At 44.9% G+C, this 17,159-nt stretch overlaps 1 protein-coding gene across 1 annotated transcript in view; it reads right to left on the minus strand.

Moving 5' to 3' along the window:
* LOC147729334 (embryonic protein UVS.2-like) overlaps nt 1-17,159 on the minus strand; it is a 241,931-nt gene that overhangs the window by 157,372 nt on the left and 67,400 nt on the right. Inside the window, exons 4-5 of the mRNA XM_086959827.1 lie at nt 3,112-3,252; nt 2,892-3,009 (exon numbers count right to left, since the gene is read on the minus strand). Of these exons, the coding sequence (XP_086815953.1) occupies nt 2,892-3,009; nt 3,112-3,252 (259 nt within the window). The remainder of the gene's footprint in view (nt 1-2,891; nt 3,010-3,111; nt 3,253-17,159) is intronic.

The raw sequence follows: 17,159 nt of genomic DNA on the forward strand, positions 1-17,159 counted from the left end.
GGCAGGGCTGAAGGTTTAGCAAGATGATATTTTGTTAATAAGGTCAAACGTAGGGGAGCATAATGGAAGGTTGTATGAGGTGCTTAGAATATAGAAGGCAAGGTTGACATTGAAATGGAAAACATGTAAGTTTAATACACCTGAGATAGAGAATTTAGTTAATCTATTCACTGTATCAGGGCCTCAGACAAAGAAAGGATTGGTGGACACCATTCAAATTTTGTCATTGCCTAATTGCAAGGAGGGACTTGTGAAGTTCTTGGGTATGGCAGTATTCTATAACAAGTTTGTGTCAAAATTTGCTGAAAGAACAGTTCTTCTCAGGTCTCTGTAAAGAAGGGCAAAGACTATATGTGTGAAGTGATGGTTGTGAGAGGGAGTATAAGGACGGGAAATCTGGTTTGGAGAAGGCCTCAGAATTAGGAAGTTTTGATACCAGGGATGACATCAAAGTAATAACGAATGCCAGCTCAAGGGGGTTGGGAGCTATTTTGATGCAGAAGTCGCAGGTTGAGTTTAGAAAATGCAGTTAAGACCGATGATAACAAAATCTGGAATCTTAATAGGGTTGCCAAATGTAGCTATATTCTAGGAAGAGAAGTAACTTCTTCAAGCAAGGAGTTGTCTGAGGAGCTCAAGAGTTGACCTCCAACAAGTAAGGAAGAGACCAGCTTGGATATATGACTGTGTTTAATTGTACTTGGTTGTATCCCTATGTTTACTTTTGTTTTAGTTATGAATTTATGTCCTTATTAGTGTTTTTCACTTTGCATTTTCTTTGTTTTAATTTGGTGGGGTGAATTGTAATTATTTTATTTCTTCTTTTGGGTAAATGAGCGAGGTGATGTGGTATCTCAGGTTACTGAAACTTTAGTATGCAGGATTCTGTAACCAAGTGGTGAAGCGCAAGCTGGTGTTCAAGGCATCACCGCTCGAGATTAGATTGTTGGTGAGAGGCTAAGGAAGCGGTTGGATGCTGAGCACAGCCCTGCCTGCAGATGGGGTCTCTGTACAACTAGATACTTCAATAAATGTAAATGTAAATGTACATGTATTTATATAGCGCAAATCACTGACCGAGGTCGGTATCTAAGCGCTTGCTTAGGGAACCCGTCCTGGTATTCCCCTGTGAGATAACCCCAGCAGGGTATCCATAAGGTGAAAGCCAGGCATCCCACCGCGAGGGGCCATAGTGGAGATTGAGCAAGCTATTGCCCAGAGTCGCAGAGTGTGAACCCGTGAGTTGAGAAGGCACCGGAGCGAGAATTATCAAGTCTGTGGAATTATTTAGCCCAAGACCCGCCGAGGCAGGGAATTGAACCCTGGTCCAGGGCCGATCTCAGCTTCCGGGTCTGCCACCTCTAACCCCTGAGCCACACTTCTCCACTTCTCCATAAAGAACTTAAAAAAACATGGTATGGCAGTCTCTACAACTTAACAGGTGTCCTGTGCTCTTACCATCTACAGGAAGCGTCTGGAGGTAATGAGTCTGTCTGATGGAGCCCTATCTGGTGTAATGCTTAATGTAGCATCAGTCCTTGGGGTTCCCTGTGCTCTTACCGATCTGCAGGCAAAGTATCGGCTGCAAAGACCTGTTTTCTGACCCAGAGCTGATGACCACACAGAATAAAGTACTGGCCAAAAACTCATTCAATGCATGGGCATCAACAAGGAGGGCCCTCACGGAAAACAAAAAACCCTCGGTGGTGGCACATGGCTCAGTGGTATCTACAAATTTTAAAATGGAACCATACCTAGCGGTAATGCACAATGCGCAGGAAAGATTTTACATGACCAGGTTCCGTTTGAATCTACTTCACCATCTATTGGCAGTTCCTGCAGGTTTCACAGTCACAGTAGAGTTGAAGGGTACCTGCGGCTGCGACACTAGGTCTCCGCAGGATACCCTTCACTTTGTTTTATTATGCCCTATTTACTCAGAGCCAAGAAGGAAGTTTTTAGTTAGGATTCTGAAAAATCAAAAACTGAAGCATGCCAAAGCAGCCCTCCTTTTTCTGCAAAAAGCACCAGACCGTTATACCCTGTTATGCGTCATAAGTTTCATCCAAGTTGCCATAAGACTGAGGAACACCAGGGAAATAACTGTACATTCTGATCTGTACCCAGTCTGAGACCCCCAATGAATGAACAATGTACTGCTCCCATATATGAATTTTTTATCTGAAAATCTTTTTAAAACATTCTTTTAACTGTTTTTAAACGCTGTATGTATGTATTTTTCATGTTCTTTAATGGTATCTTTTTAAGTACCGAATAAAGATGAATTGAATTGAATTGAGTCTGTCTGTTGGAGCCCTATCTGGTGTAATGCTGAATGTAGGATCAGTCCTTAAGATTTCCTGAGCTCTTATCGATCCGCAGGCAGTGTCTAGAATTAATTAGTCTACCTGATGGAGCCCTATCTGGTGTGATGTTTAATGTAGGATCAGTCCACAGTGTACCCCTTGTTCTTACCCATCCACAGGCAGGATCTGGAGGTAATGAGTCTATCTGAAGAAGTTGTGTCTGGTGTAACGCTGAATGTAGGACCAGTCCTTATGGTGCCATATGCTCTTATCTATTCACAGGCAGGGTCTGGAGGTAATGAGTCTATCTGATGGAGCTCTATCTGATGTGATGCTGAATATAGGATCAGTCTGTTGTGTGCACTTAGTTTTTACCCATCCTCAGGCAGTATCTGGAGGTAATGAGTCTCTTTGATGTAGCCGTACCTGGTGTGATACTGAATGTGGGGTCAGTCCTTAAGGTGTCTTGTGCTCTTACCCATCCACAGGCAGCGTCTAGTGGTAATGGTGTATCTGATGGAGCCGTACATGGTGTGATGCTGAATGCTGAATGTAGGATCTGTACTTGGTGTCCTATGCTCTTACCCATCCACAGGCTCGATCTGGAGATAATTTGGTTCTGCCGTGCGTGTCACGAAGCGGATGCAGGTTAATTTTGCAAACTCACTCATTGCATCTTTGAAGGCATCCAAATCTTCAGCACCTGAGAGACAACAGAGAAAAAGGGAAGATGACATAGGTTGAAGCAACCTGGAAAGGTATCTATGAAAGACAATGTTGAGCATTGGTGTAAAAGTGAACTCACTGTAAGAGGGACTGAGGGTGTAGGGCACAGGGACAGTCCCATCACTGGATTTAGGCCAGAAGCAGCTGTTGTTTCGGCATATCCTGGCACTGCGGCCTGGTTGGACGGCAATGTCTCCCTCGTGGACCAGCTGCGAGATGCCTACAACAGTAAAAGACAGTGATAGTAGTCAGTGTATGTCCTAAAACCGCAAGGACCAAGGAAGCTGATTTTAGGCCCAAGGTGTGATTTCAAGAAACACATAAAAAAGTGCAGGAATCAGTTGTGGAGGAGGAAGATTTCAGGTATAACATCAAACTATGACATAAGCACCTAATAAATAAATGACCCCAGAGACTAAAAACGCCTGAGCACACAGGCATCCTTAAAACCGTCAGGGGTGATTTGCTGCTCGCTATAAATCCTTGATTGATCCACAGTGAGTAATTGCAGCTGTTAATGTTTGCTGGGAATGGTTTCCTGTGTCTTACATTCCTATAGTGTTGTCATCTTTTCATTTCATGAGTTATTTATGAGACTAGTAAAAGCATTTTACTGATTTGCCATAATAAATTAGAACATATTAATAAGACAGAAAAATCTGATTTACAATTGCAATGGCTAAATGCCTTCTAAACGCTTTATATCTTGTTTCACCAAACACCAGCAATGGTGACAAACATGTTGTAAGAGGCAGCCATTTCCCCTGTCACCACCCTAGATTCTGTATAATTCTTCGTAAACACATATGCACTAAGTCTTTAATTCCAAACTAGGATTGTACATGTTATTATATGTCTTGTATACAAGTATGAACCAATGTATAGAAATCTTTGAATATTCACTAACTGAACTAGACCAACGAGGCGGTTCGATTTACACATTTTGTACCACACAAAGGTTAGTTTGATTTTCATTGATATGATTGAATGAATGATTGAATGAATGAATACGTTTATTTCCTTAAGTTAACTAAAGCCATTACAATGCGGATTAAAAGGGAAAGAGAAATTCTAATAGAATAAAACAGTTGATACAATACGGTTCTGAAGTGCCAGCAATTGTCCCAGGTCTTGTGTTCAAATTTGGGTTTCACCATAGCACTGTGGTTCCTGCCAGAAGATATTATCGCCACCCAGAATTTTCAGGGTTCCAGGACTGCTTTTAATGCTGTACCTCTCGTTTTGAAATATTTCTTGTGTAAAGTGCGATTACATTACTAATTCATGACCTGGTAAGCTAAATTTGTGTATGATCACGTACAACTTATTAGAGTCATCTAAGAACGTAGCCCCGTGGACTTGTAGTTTCGATTGTCTGGTGGGTGCGGCCAGTTAGATACGAGGGAGCTTTAGGCTCGATTGCTGCTTCCTAGGCTTGGTCCGTTCTCTTTCGGGGACCTTTGTTTGAAGTAATCTGGGATCAGCGTTTGGACTGGTTGAGGTCAAAGTGCAGTTGCAGGGCGGGGGTATATGGCTTGGCGAATTGTTTGTGCAAATCTTCCACACCGGCCAAAATGTTGGGTTCTCTTTGTGTGAAGCATATGGCAGAGGCCTCGAGGCAGGTGTTTACTTTTTCATTTAGGCATAATTGTCTGAGGAGGATCCTCCTTTTGGTTGTTAGGGCCGGGCAGCGGCACAATAGGTGTAGCCAAGACTCTCGCTTGTAGTTGCGCAGACGGCATGCCCCTCCTGTGCTTTGGTATGCCCAAGCTTGGGTAAAGTCCGTGATTGGCAATGCCAGCAGCCGCATGTACATGATCTCTCTTCTGGCTTTGGGGTTCAGCACGGCGGCAAGGTAAGGCTACGGTTTGTTTACCGTATATGAGTCATTCAGCGGGATGAGGAAAGCTGACGTTTTTAGTATTGGCCGGTCTTGCTGGAATGAGACTACTTGGACTTGTTTGTTTGTTCGGGTTTTCCATGCAGTGTATGAGATATGAGGCAGGGCAAGTGCTGGTTCAGTTATATCTATAGAAGCCAGGGCTTTCCTGAGTTGAGTGTTCCATGGCGAGCCGGGTTTTTCAAATGTATCTCTGAGGCGGCTCATTAGAGATTCCCCCTGCGTTTTTAAGATTCAAATATAGTATTTCAAGTAGTTGGCCTCAAGGGTGAGGGAGGGTGTGACTAGCCCAAGCTCCAACCTCAGTCTTGCCCTGGATAGGTGTAATGGCTGTAGAAAGATTTTTTTTGTAGGCCACGTATTGTGCCCGCTCCATGGTTCCCGAGAAGGCGCCCCGAAATGCTTGATGCACATACCCAGTGGCGTAACGAAACTTTAGGGGGCCCCCCTGCAAGGTATGTGGAGGGGCCCCCTCCGGATACAATGAGAAGCTTTCCGCTGTTTTGGATTGGAGTAGGACAGATTGTTTTGGATTGATTGGGGCAGATTGTTTTGGATGGAGCGGGGCGGATTGTTTTGGATTTGGAGCAGGGCAGACTGGAGGGGCAAACTGTTTTGGATTGGGGCAGATTGTTTTAGATTGGAGTGGGCAGATTGTTTTGGATTGGAGTGGGGTAGATTGTCTTGGATTGGGGTGGGGCAGATTGGAATGAAGGAGACTGTTTTGGATCAGAGTGGGGCAGTTTGGAGTGAGCAAAATGGAGAGGGTCAGATTGTTTTGGATTGGGGTAGATTGGGGTGGTAAAGATTGTTTCAGATTGAAGTTGGGTGAATTGGTTTGGAGTGGGTGGATTGGGGTGAGGTGGATTGGACTGGCGTGGGGCAGTTGGAGTTGGGCAGATTGTTTTGGATTGAAGTGGGGCAGATTGTTTGGGACTGGTGTTGCAAGTATTTCTGCTCATACACAGAACTGTGCACAGAGACCAAGGACATTAGTGAATTGTGGTGTACCAGAAAGTCACCTCAGTACCTAGAAACCCCAACCAGCTAGCAATCAGCTCTTCGTCCTATAGCAAAGTAAGCAATGATTAGACGACCTAGAACATGCGACTTAGGACCATCTCAGGAATGGTGTGAAGTGAGAACACTCTATTGTTATACTCTCATACCAGTCCACAACAGGAGTAAAAAAGAGACACGGTAAGGTTAGAATATTTATTTTAAAGACGTGATCTCATGCGCAGTATTTTAGTCAACATAAGCAGACATATGATTAAAAATAATATGGTCAGCATGGTTAAAACTACATAAAATACAAAAGGAGGAATCATATTACAATGATAGTGCAAACAGGTGATATAGCGGCTAGTTTAAACACCCTCCCTATATAGGAACTATGTATTATAAACTATAGAAGGCCTCTTGAGCTTGTTTTGGGGGCACCTTTACCTTTCCGCTCATAAGTGTAAATTGCATCTGGATCAGCAAGTCTCTCTGCATCCCTGGAATCTTGCAAGTGTGTGAAATTATGGCAAGTGTGCTATGATAAAGGCGCCAGAATCTTGCTTGGCTCGAAGCTGCCAAAATGTTGTGTCTAGAATGTGTTACACGGACATGCCAATAAACAGGCTCACATGTTATGATACCATTGACGGCTCAGCACTCACTGTACAGACTGGGGGCACGATGTATGTCTAGAGGTGTCGAAAAACAAACCTTTTCTCATGTATAGACCTTTCTGAAAGCTAACTTGCAAAAACAACTATGCAGTGTCGTGTGCAAAAATCTGCAAAAGGTAAAATGGCGTTTAAACTTCTAATAAGCCATGCTAACATAACTTGCACGCAAAAAGAGGCTCTAAACCATACTACAATGGAATAGGGCAGATTGCAGTGGGGCAGATTGCTTTGGAGTGGGACAGATTGTTTTGGATTGGAGTGGGGCAGACTAGAGTGGGAAGGGTTGGGAGGATTGGAGTGTGGAGGGTGAATGGTTTGAATTAGAGAGGGTTGGATTGAATTGGTCTTGTGTGGATTGAATTGAGTGGGGCGGTTTTGGGTGTACTGCACGATTGTGTGTTAAAGCATCATTTCAAAAATTTCACATAAGAAACAAAAGGATGTCGCTTTGCAATAACATAATCCTAATTTTTTGAGAATAGTGCCCATGATCAAAAATAATATAAAACATGAGTGCAAAGTGAGAAAAGAAGACTTGCCAAAATACAAAAAAGTTAACTACGGAAATTAAAATGTAGCAATTTTATTTGTCCTGCTGGGTATATTTTTGCCAGTCATACGCCGTCTGTTTGCAAAAAGACAAATTAGTACCTCAATCATGTCAGGAGCAGCGGACAAACACTTATTACGTTGAATTAATCAGTGCTTTGTCCCTGCTCCACAGAGATGGACTGAAATTATGTTGGGCATGCAGTGACGAATTACTAGGCTGTAAAGAAGAGTGCCGCGCAAACCAAATGGTAAGAAACTGGCGGGCTCCAAGCCCTTTTCTCTAAATAAGAGTGTCTCGTAAGCAAGGCGCATTCTCTCGCAGGCTGGAGCCTAAAAATGACTCTTAGGAAAAGCAGCTGATCCATGGAAATTAGTTGGGCAGTCATCTCTCCCACAACATGGGCCATCACAGAAAGGAGTTGTGCCAGTGTCCTTCACATAGTTATATGAAGTAGCAGGAGAACGCTCCCTCACAATATAGGTAGAGAATGGTAGGAGATGAGTGAAAAAAGCGCACAAAACATGAGCAGCATGGGCATTAGCTCTTAAAACAGGTAGGTCACTGGAAGTAAATGTTATATCATGCGGTGAAAAACCTTTACAATGAAACTTTTACAAAGCACTACCATTACAACGCAGGCATTACAACGCAAACCATTACAACGCATTGCGCTGGGGGGCGCTCTAGGATAGGGAATAAGTTTGTTTTTCTATCCAACACCTTCCCTAGTGTCCACGGGTACTGGAGTTGGAATAGAAAATTTAACTTTTCACTATCCAGCACCTCTAAGCGCTATGTGTTGTAAAGGTTTGCGATGTAAAAACCGCGTTGTAAAGGCATGCGTGGTAAAAGTATGCGTTGTAACGTCATACATCCTATCATGCATATTTGTAGGGTGCACTATCTCAGGGTTATCAGGTGCTGAAACTCAACTTTACAAAATAAATACCATAGATGACCACTGTGCAAACCTGACTAACATTTACAATATAGAGAGACAGGAAGCAATCATCATTTCAAGACTCCCTCACATGTACATACTGCTAGCAGGGACAGGTGTGCAAAGCTACCAAGGGGCATAAGGTCATGTAGCAGGCTTTAGAGCTGTCCTTGATTTCCTGTAACTATCTTACATGAACTGACGTTTACAGGCACGATTTCTGTGGTAAAACAGAAATTCAAAGTGCGATTGGATGAAAAGTTTGAGTGGTTGATTGTGTTACACATAATAGGGCCCACTGGCACCATTTAGAAGTGTGCAAGCAACAATTCTGAAGTGTGAAAGTAATACCTGATGTTCTGGGAATACATTAAAACACCAATTGCAGTTATCATCCTGAAAGTGAAGTCGATTGTTGTTGTTATTTAAAATGTACATTAGCGCTCCAAACTATAACATGCAAGGATTTCTGGCATCGCGCCTGCAGGACTAACTATGCATTTCAAACATGTCTTTTGTTGTATTTACTGCTCATTGCAATAGATCAGGAAAGTTGTCCAGTGGTTCCCTTTCTGCTAGAGAGTGCATAAGTGAAAGAAAAGCAAAACGTACCCACACCACAAGAGGGTGTCATGTCTGGGGAAAGATTCAGTTCCACCATCCTGTGTGTCGGAAAGATTCAGACAGGCTACAGGCAATGAGGGAGACTTTCTGTCCCTCTTTGGAATTGCCCGCTCTTTTTCTCTAGTCAGGTCAGACTCCCAGCACGCATGCAGAGACAATTCTGAGGGGAGTTAACTTTTCATGCACGTGCTCTATAGTGCCTCAGCCTCTGCCTCTCTCAGAGGTCATACCCTGGAGAAACACCCCTCCTGCTTCTGCAGCCTGTTATCAGCACCACAACAACTGCTGTGTTTTCAAAGGGGCCTCATTGCAGAGGTTATTTTTCTTTAGTAAGGCTGCATTTCAAGGTTGAATATTTCCTTTCTACATTGTGCACATTTTAATGTAAAGAGTTGTAATAATACTGCACGAGCTGCTCCGTCTTGTCTACGCCACTAGCTCTCTGGTCGGAGTACTCTGCTAAGGGGGCCCCCTGGAGCTTTGGGGCCCCCACACCGAGGGGGCTGCAGGGCCTGTGTTACGCCCCAGCACATACGCAAGTGCTAGTCGAAGCACAGCTTGGGTAACTTTGCTACTGCTCTCTGCTGAGGGACTTGTGAGCTTGATTGTTCAGTTTTATTAAACCATACGAGGTCAAACCTCGTGGTAAATAGCGAAAACTTAGAAAAATGCCACCGATTTTTTGGTCAGATCTTTTTTGTGGGCGATGGGACTGGCAGTTTCTGTGAACCAAACAGACAAATACTTGTATTTCTTCACACAGTTAATGTTCCTAGATCCATTAGTGCATGTAATGTGTTTATGCTTTTGCCAACACAATACTATGGTCTTGGTCTTATCCGAGTTGATAATGACATGGTTCAGTGTGCTATATTTGTGTGAGCGGATCAAGGCACACTGGAGGCCCACTTTGGTGTGGTCCATGATGACAATGTCATCCGCGTACTGCATAATGTGTAAAGGTTGGTGTTAGAAATGGGATTTCTGGTTGGCTAAGGCTTGCGCCAAAGCCAGGCAGAAACCACCACTCTAGTCAGGGCAAGAGAGTTACACAATGATGATAATCCCTGCTCACCCCCTTGGTAGCTTGGCACAAGCAGTCAGGCTTATACCAGAGGCAATGTGTAAAGCGTTGTGCAACACAAACACACAGCAACAACACACTAGGCACACCACAAAAGAAACTCCACACAAGGCTATATCAAAAATAGCCTTTGTACTATCATAAGCACATTAGAAACATAATCACATCATGTACACTCTGCCAACTGGCACTAGGAAATATTCACAGGGGATTATACACAGGACCAGTCCAATCGGGCCACGGTCAGAACCATCAGATCAGGTAAGTAAATGCAAACACAACTAGTAACTACTGGTACCATAATGACCTAGGCATTATCATCATCCTAGAAATATCACAACAAGATATTAGGCAATAAATCTCCTTAGGGCTAAACCTAATTAGCATAAACACATTACGCCCTAGGCCTCCCCAACCTTAACAGATTATGCCTAAACATCCTAAACATAAACACATTATGTCCTATGCATCACAAGCATAAATCACTTTAGGTATAACAATCACAAGGGGCATAAACCACATTGGGTAGTTTTGTAGAGCCTGGTGCTCTACCAATCCCACATGCAAAGACCCCAAGCCATCTGGCCTTTCAAGTGGTCCCTAAATGCCTTTAGTCCAGCAAAGTCAGGGTGGCTGTCAATGCAGCAGAATCCAAGCACGCAATTGCGCTGGGGCAGAGGAGTGTACCTCACTCCTGTCTCATTCACAAAAAGGTCCCAAAAGAACTGTTGGCCTAAACTTAGCAGCGGGTGCTGATGGCTGTGCAGCTGTGAATCCAATAAGGCCGGGCACTCACTGTGCCCTCTGAACAGTATGCAACACGCTGCAGCTGCCCTCTGTCTGGAGGGGCAGCTGTAAATAAGCAAATAGGCCCTGGCAAAACTGTGCACTCTGAGCTTCCCTGGGGCTCTCTAAATAACATGCCCCCATCGCTGCAGTTGCCCACTGTCAAGCAGGGCAACTGTGAAAATGGCCAAAACTGGGTAAAGCACGAGCCCCCCTACGCCCTCGGAACATAATTATGCCCCTTGATGGAGCAGCCCACAACGGCGGATCCGCTCATGGAAAATAGGCACTGTGCCTCCACTAGCACCAACAACCTGTGCCAATCAGTATCCCCAACGTTGGAGTGACCCCCTGTCAGGCAGGGGCCGATCAGGACATCCAGCATGGCCGCCCGGGTGCCTTATGAGCACTAATGCCAACAGGAAGACTGGCCCCCCATCGTTAGAGCGTCCGGCAATGACGGGTGCGCTCATGGAGAACAGCATGACTGCCGGGATGCCCCGTTAGCACCTAAAAACAAAAGAACAGCCTCAACCCCACTCACCGGGCTATGCTTGGGAGGCTCTCCTCCCGCTAGTCTCCTCCAGGGAATCTCTCCACTGCTCGGGGCTCTCCTCACTTCTCCTGACACCGCAGGGATCCCTCAGCTCACGGGATCCCCACCTGACCGCAGACTTTCACTCGGCCGTCTCTCCTCTTCACCCGGTCACTCTCCTGGGGCCGGGACTTCTGGCCGAGCTTACGGAGGTGGGGCAGGCTCCCGCCCTCCTCTACTGGGGCTTCAACTGGCTTTCAGCTTTTCCTCTTCCATCCGCAAGGCCCCTTCCACAACCAGGCAGGCCGCAGCTGTGATTTTGTTTCTCCTTCTCCTCTCGGGGAAATGCGGAGTGGGCACACGCTTTCACCTTCAATATGCTGAGCGGCTCCCGCCACCCAAATAAGCATAAATGCGGGCTGGGCACCCGCTAGAACATCAAAAAACACGGGGGGCACCTGCTTAATTCAGTGAAACACGGGGTAAGCTCCTGCTCGATTCCTACGCTCTGTAGGGGAATCCCAAAACTGGGATCCCCTCCAGACGCTCTGGCAGCCCAGTGCTGCAGAGCATGCACACTTCGCTCCTCTTCTGGGAAAATAAAGAGAAAACAAGCACAGCGCTCACAGGGCTCAAAGAGCAGTAAGTTCAAGTTCAAGTTCGGGCATTTATAAAGCGCACTACTCACCCAGAGGGTCTCAAGGCGCTTGGGGAGGGGGTTTATTATTTGTCGAATAGCCAGGTTTTAAGTTCTTTTCTGAAGGAGATTTGGTTTTGAGTAAGGCGGAGGTGAGTGGGAAGTGAGTTCCAGGTCTTGGCAGCCAGGAAGGAGAAGGATCTGCCACCCATGGTGGATCTTTGGATGCGCGGAACTGCGGCGAGGGCTTGATTGGACGATCTTAGTTGGCGGGTGGGTATGTAGAAGGACAGTCGAGTGTTGAGGCATTTGGGTCCTAGATTGTAGAGGGCCTTGTGTGCGTGGGTGAGAAGACGGAACGTAATTCTCTTGTTGATGGGAAGCCAGTGGAGGTCTTTTAGGTGTCCGGTGATGTGATCTTGGCGAGGTATGTCCAATATGAGTCTCGCTGATGCGTTTTGGATGCGTTGGAGTTTTTTTGTAATTTTGCTGTGATTCCGCCGTAAAGTGTGTTACCGTAATCCAGTCGACTCGTGACCAGTGCGTGGGAGACAGTCTTTCTTGTCTCGAGGGGGATCCAGCGGAAGATTTTTTTGAGAATGCGAAGTACGTTGAAGCAGGAGGATGAGACTGCGTTGACTTGTCTGGACATCGAGAGAGAGGAGTCTAGGATGAAGCCAAGGTTATGTGCGTGGTCTGTGGGAGTGGGTGCTGTGCCCAGAGCGGAAGGCCACCAAGAGTCGTCCCAGGCAGAGGGGGAAGATCCTAGGATGAGCACCTCTGTTTTGTCTGAGTTGAGTTTTAGGCGAGATCCTGGGTCCTGCAGAAAATTCTCCAAGGTTTAAGGGGCATAGCTGGGACCAGGGAGGTAGCCCCCCAGGGCGGTTCCTCCTGGGCACCAGCAGCAGCATGCTCCCAAGTTAGGAACAGCATACCACCACAAAACTGAACAAATTCATGGGGTCACAGCCCCTCTAGTTATACCAACAAATCCTTGTCTGTAGTGCAGAGCATGGGGGAACCAGATGCAACTGGTTCAGGGTGATTTGGAGCACTTTGTTTTGCAAGCTCCTCTTCCTCTTTGTAAGGGGGGGGGGACTAGGTGATCAGAAACACCCCAGGGGGCGGAGCCAGCATTGTACAGGACAGTCACACTCCTATTCAGAGTCAGGGGATTACCCCTCCCACTACTCCCAGCACAGATGTCCCATTCAGCCTAGGGCTGACTCACCCTGCCCCTCCTGGAGCCACACACACCTCCCAGCCCCTGTCACTCACAAGCCAGACAGGCAGATACATAGCAGACACAAAAATGGCAAATTCTAAAAGTGGCATTCCTCCCATAGTCATGATCGATCGGCGCACACCATTGCTCACCATTTATTCTCACTATTTCATACATACTAGACTTGACCACACTGCTCTTCTCATAACAGGAATTACCACTGACACACCTAATCAGGGAATCCCCCATGCATTCCTATGGGAGGGCAGGCAAACCTTACCAATGTAACACAGATAGCACACACACTTTACACTGGACCACAGTGCTAGAGTGCTCAGAAGCCTAAAATCACCAACACCAGTTATAGAAAAAGGCTAGGAGAATGCAAAAAGTGTTGGGGTGAACCTGCCAAAAGGGCCAAGTCCGACAGTCGGTTACTTGGTCGAGAAAGAGCCAGGCTTCTGTTGGCTAGCACGTTTTCCTGGTCAGCTGTATACAGATTAAAGAGGGGGCGGGGGCGAGCATGCAGCCTTGTTTCAAACCTCTGGGAGTCTCGGTTTTCGCCGACAGAGATGTGGGACCTGTTTTTATTCGTACACATGCTTCTGAATGGAGTGATATTATGGCCGTTAGAAGTGAGGGTGGGATGCCCCAGTTTGCTAGAGCGTAGGTCTGTCAACCTTATCGAAGACTGCAGTTAGGTCGACAAAGCAGCACCAAAGAGGAGGCTGTAGCTGCTGAGTGGGTTGATGACAGAGGGTCGATTGAGTGATTATGTAATCTGTTGTGGCGGCTCCTCCACGAAAGCAAGTTTGAAAGAAGGGGAGCAACCTGTTGTTTTCGGTCCAGGTTTCCACTTTTTCCAGAAGGATAATGGTGTATGCTTTAGCTTCCAAGTCTAATAGTGCTATTAGGCAATAGTTGCTAGGGTTTAGACAGTCTCCCTTTTTGTGAATCTGGCATAATATTGAGCCCCGCTATGCATCCGGTGTCCTTCCAAGGGTGTAGGCGATGTTAAACAGCGGGGTCAGAATCACTGTAGTAGTAAATTTCTTTATTCGGCATTTCATGATAGAAATCCATAAAAGCATTTTTTGTACACATTGTATCATAAAAGTCGAAAATAGAACAATATTTACAATAAAAACGTTTTTCCCAGTACAAATTTGAGAAGTGTTGCTTAAAAAGATCATATCTTTTTTCATTGAATTCAGTTCATTATGATTGAAGCAATTTTTATCACAGATTATTCCTATGTTTAAAAATGCATTTTAAAAAATTAACCATGTGATAGCAAGTAATTTCAGAATCCAAAAGTTGAAGGCGCAACATGGCAGGGCGACACTGTCTTATGTCCCATGATTTCAGCAATGTACCAGCCAAATTTTGCGATGAGCATGATAATATTTACAAAATAGTACTGTATGTATGGTGGTCTGTACAGATGTATCATCGCAAGGACAGTGGCCTAACGTTTGTTCCCAATTGTTTCTCGTTGGGAAGGCTACTAACCGATGGAAAAGATTTAACCTAAATCTGGTTAGTAGGAAACAATCAAAAATGCCAATTTCCAACGTTAGGTAAGGCTGAATAGTGGGGACAAGATGAACCATAACTAGCGAGTCTTATTCCATCTAAGTGGTTCAGGGCCATTTCTTTTAACTCCTTCTTGGATATTTCAATAATCTTTTCCGGTGTTATATAGTAATCCTCTAGGCCTAAATCTGTAAGGAAGTTTCTAATGTAGGCAAGCCATTTTATATCTCGCGAATGATCTAGTGCCATAGAATCCACCATGATTCCTCTAGTTAGGTATTGCACCGTTACATCGCAACTTTTACAACGGGAGTCTATTACAACGCAACTTTTACAACGCTGGTTCCATTACATTGCCTGCCTTTACAACGCATGACATTACATAGCAGATGCTATTACAACGCATGCCATTACAACGTAAGTATAGGTAGGTATATAATTTTTTTTATTGTATTTAATATTATTTAATTAATTTAATTAATATTAATTATAAATAAATATATTTATTTATGTTTTTTAATATTATAAATTAAATATATTAATTTAAGTAATTTTTAAAATAAGTATGAGTATAGGAGTATATGTTTTGGGGTACTGAGGTATATGTTTTGGGGTGTTTGGGTATTTTTATGTTTTAGGGTTGGGTTTGTGTTTTGGGGTACAGGGGTATTTTTAGGTTTTAGGGCTGGGTTTGGGTTTTGGGGTACAGGGGAATTTTTAGGTTTTAGTGCTGGGTTTGGGTTTTAGGGTACAGGGGTATTTTTAGGTTTTAGGGCTGGGTTTGGGTTTTGGGGTACAGTGGTATTTTTAAGTTTTAGGGCTGGGTTTGGGTTTTGGGGTACAGGGGTATTTTTAGGTTTTAGGGCTGGGTTTGTGTTTTGGGGTACAGGGGTATTTTTAGGTTTTAGGGCTGGGTTTGGGTTTTGGGGTACAGGGGTATTTTTAGGTTTTAGGGCAGGGTTTGGGTTTTGGGGTACAGGAGTATTTTAGGTTTTAGGGCTGGGTTTGGGTTTTGGGGTACAGGGGTATTTTTAGGGTTCAGGGCTGGGTTTGGGTTTTGGGGTACAGGGGTATTAATTATATTAAATTCACATCGCTTGACTCCCTCAACCTAGCCGCTGCAGATAATTTAGTGATTAAACTTGATTCAGATCACACATCCTTGATCTGCGTGGTCGTTTATAGACCCCCTCAGATCATGCCTCTTTTCCCCATCACCTTGAGTGAACAGATAGCTAATTTAGCAACCAAATATGCCAATATTCTGCTTATCGGCGATTTTAACTATTGGTATGGCGACCTAGCTGGCGGCCCCCATTCACTTGAATTCGCCAATCTTCTATCTAACTTTAACCTTAAACAACATATTTTCACACCTACTCACAATAAAGGCCATACACTGGACCATGCATGGACAACAACTCCGATCATCTCCGCACTACAGGTAGCCCCGTGTATATGGTCCAATCACTGTCTAGTTACATTTCACCTCACTCTGGCTATCAGGACTAAATCCCCCCTGGTCGAGGGTGGGTCGGCTAGATCTTGGAAATCCATTGATCTATCTGAATGTAATAACTTTCTGGCCGGATCGATACCCAATCCGGACCAGAACGTGGACCTATTGGACACTCAGATCTCCGGCTGGTTAAAAACAGCAAGTGATCAGTTTGCCCCTCTCAAAAAAATCAAAATAAACCGGAAAGCAGATGCCCATAAATGGTTCTCCCCCGAACTAAAGGAGATGAAACTATTACTCCGCCAAAAGGAAAGGAGATGGAGAGCTCGCTATGACCCTGGAGACAAACTCCTTTATAAATTAGAGCAGGCAAAATATAACATAGCAATTAAATCAGCCAAGAGAGATTACTTCTCCTCCAAGATCCTAACGTCCACAAACAAATCAAGAGAGATCTTCTCAATAGTGGATGAACTATCCAACCCTGATAGAGTGACGTCTAAACCTACCCCTACACAGGAATTATGTGATAAATTAAATACATTTTTCATAGAAAAGATCATTACAATCAATGCCAGTATTGTTTGCTCTTCACCAGCCGCGATCCCATCTGATTCCTTCACGAACAATCGTACCCTGGATAGTTTTCCAACGATCGATCACGAATCTCTTATCTCCTTGATGTCTAAGGTTAAATCGGGTTCTCCCAGAGACTGCTGTCCCCCTCATATATTGAGGGAAGTCTTCTCCACCATCCCCCAACCCGCTCTCTCCTTATTAAACTCATCACTCACCCAAGGCTACGTCCCCAAATCCTTCAAGGACGCTACAGTGGTCCCTCTGATCAAAAAGGTTGGTATCGATTCAGCTGACCCATCTAATTATCGCCCCATCTCCTTGCTCCCATTTCTAGCCAAGGTCTTGGAGGCACATGTCGCTAAATCCATGTCCACCTTCATAGAAGAGTCTGGACACTTGGACCCCCACCAAGCAGGCTTCCGTCCAGGTCATTCGACTGAGATGGTTATCTTGGCAGTGTTGGATGAGATTCAAAGGGAGGGACATTGGAACCCCCCAGGCCTTAGTCCTCTTAGATCTGTCAGCCGCGTTCGACACGGTGGACCATAAGATCTTGGTGGACCGTGTCGGACGGGCCTTGAGATAGGTTA

This window comes from Lissotriton vulgaris, chromosome 2_2 (assembly GCF_964263255.1).
Source record: "Lissotriton vulgaris chromosome 2_2, aLisVul1.2, whole genome shotgun sequence".
In the NCBI taxonomy this organism is placed as follows: domain Eukaryota; kingdom Metazoa; phylum Chordata; class Amphibia; order Caudata; family Salamandridae; genus Lissotriton; species Lissotriton vulgaris.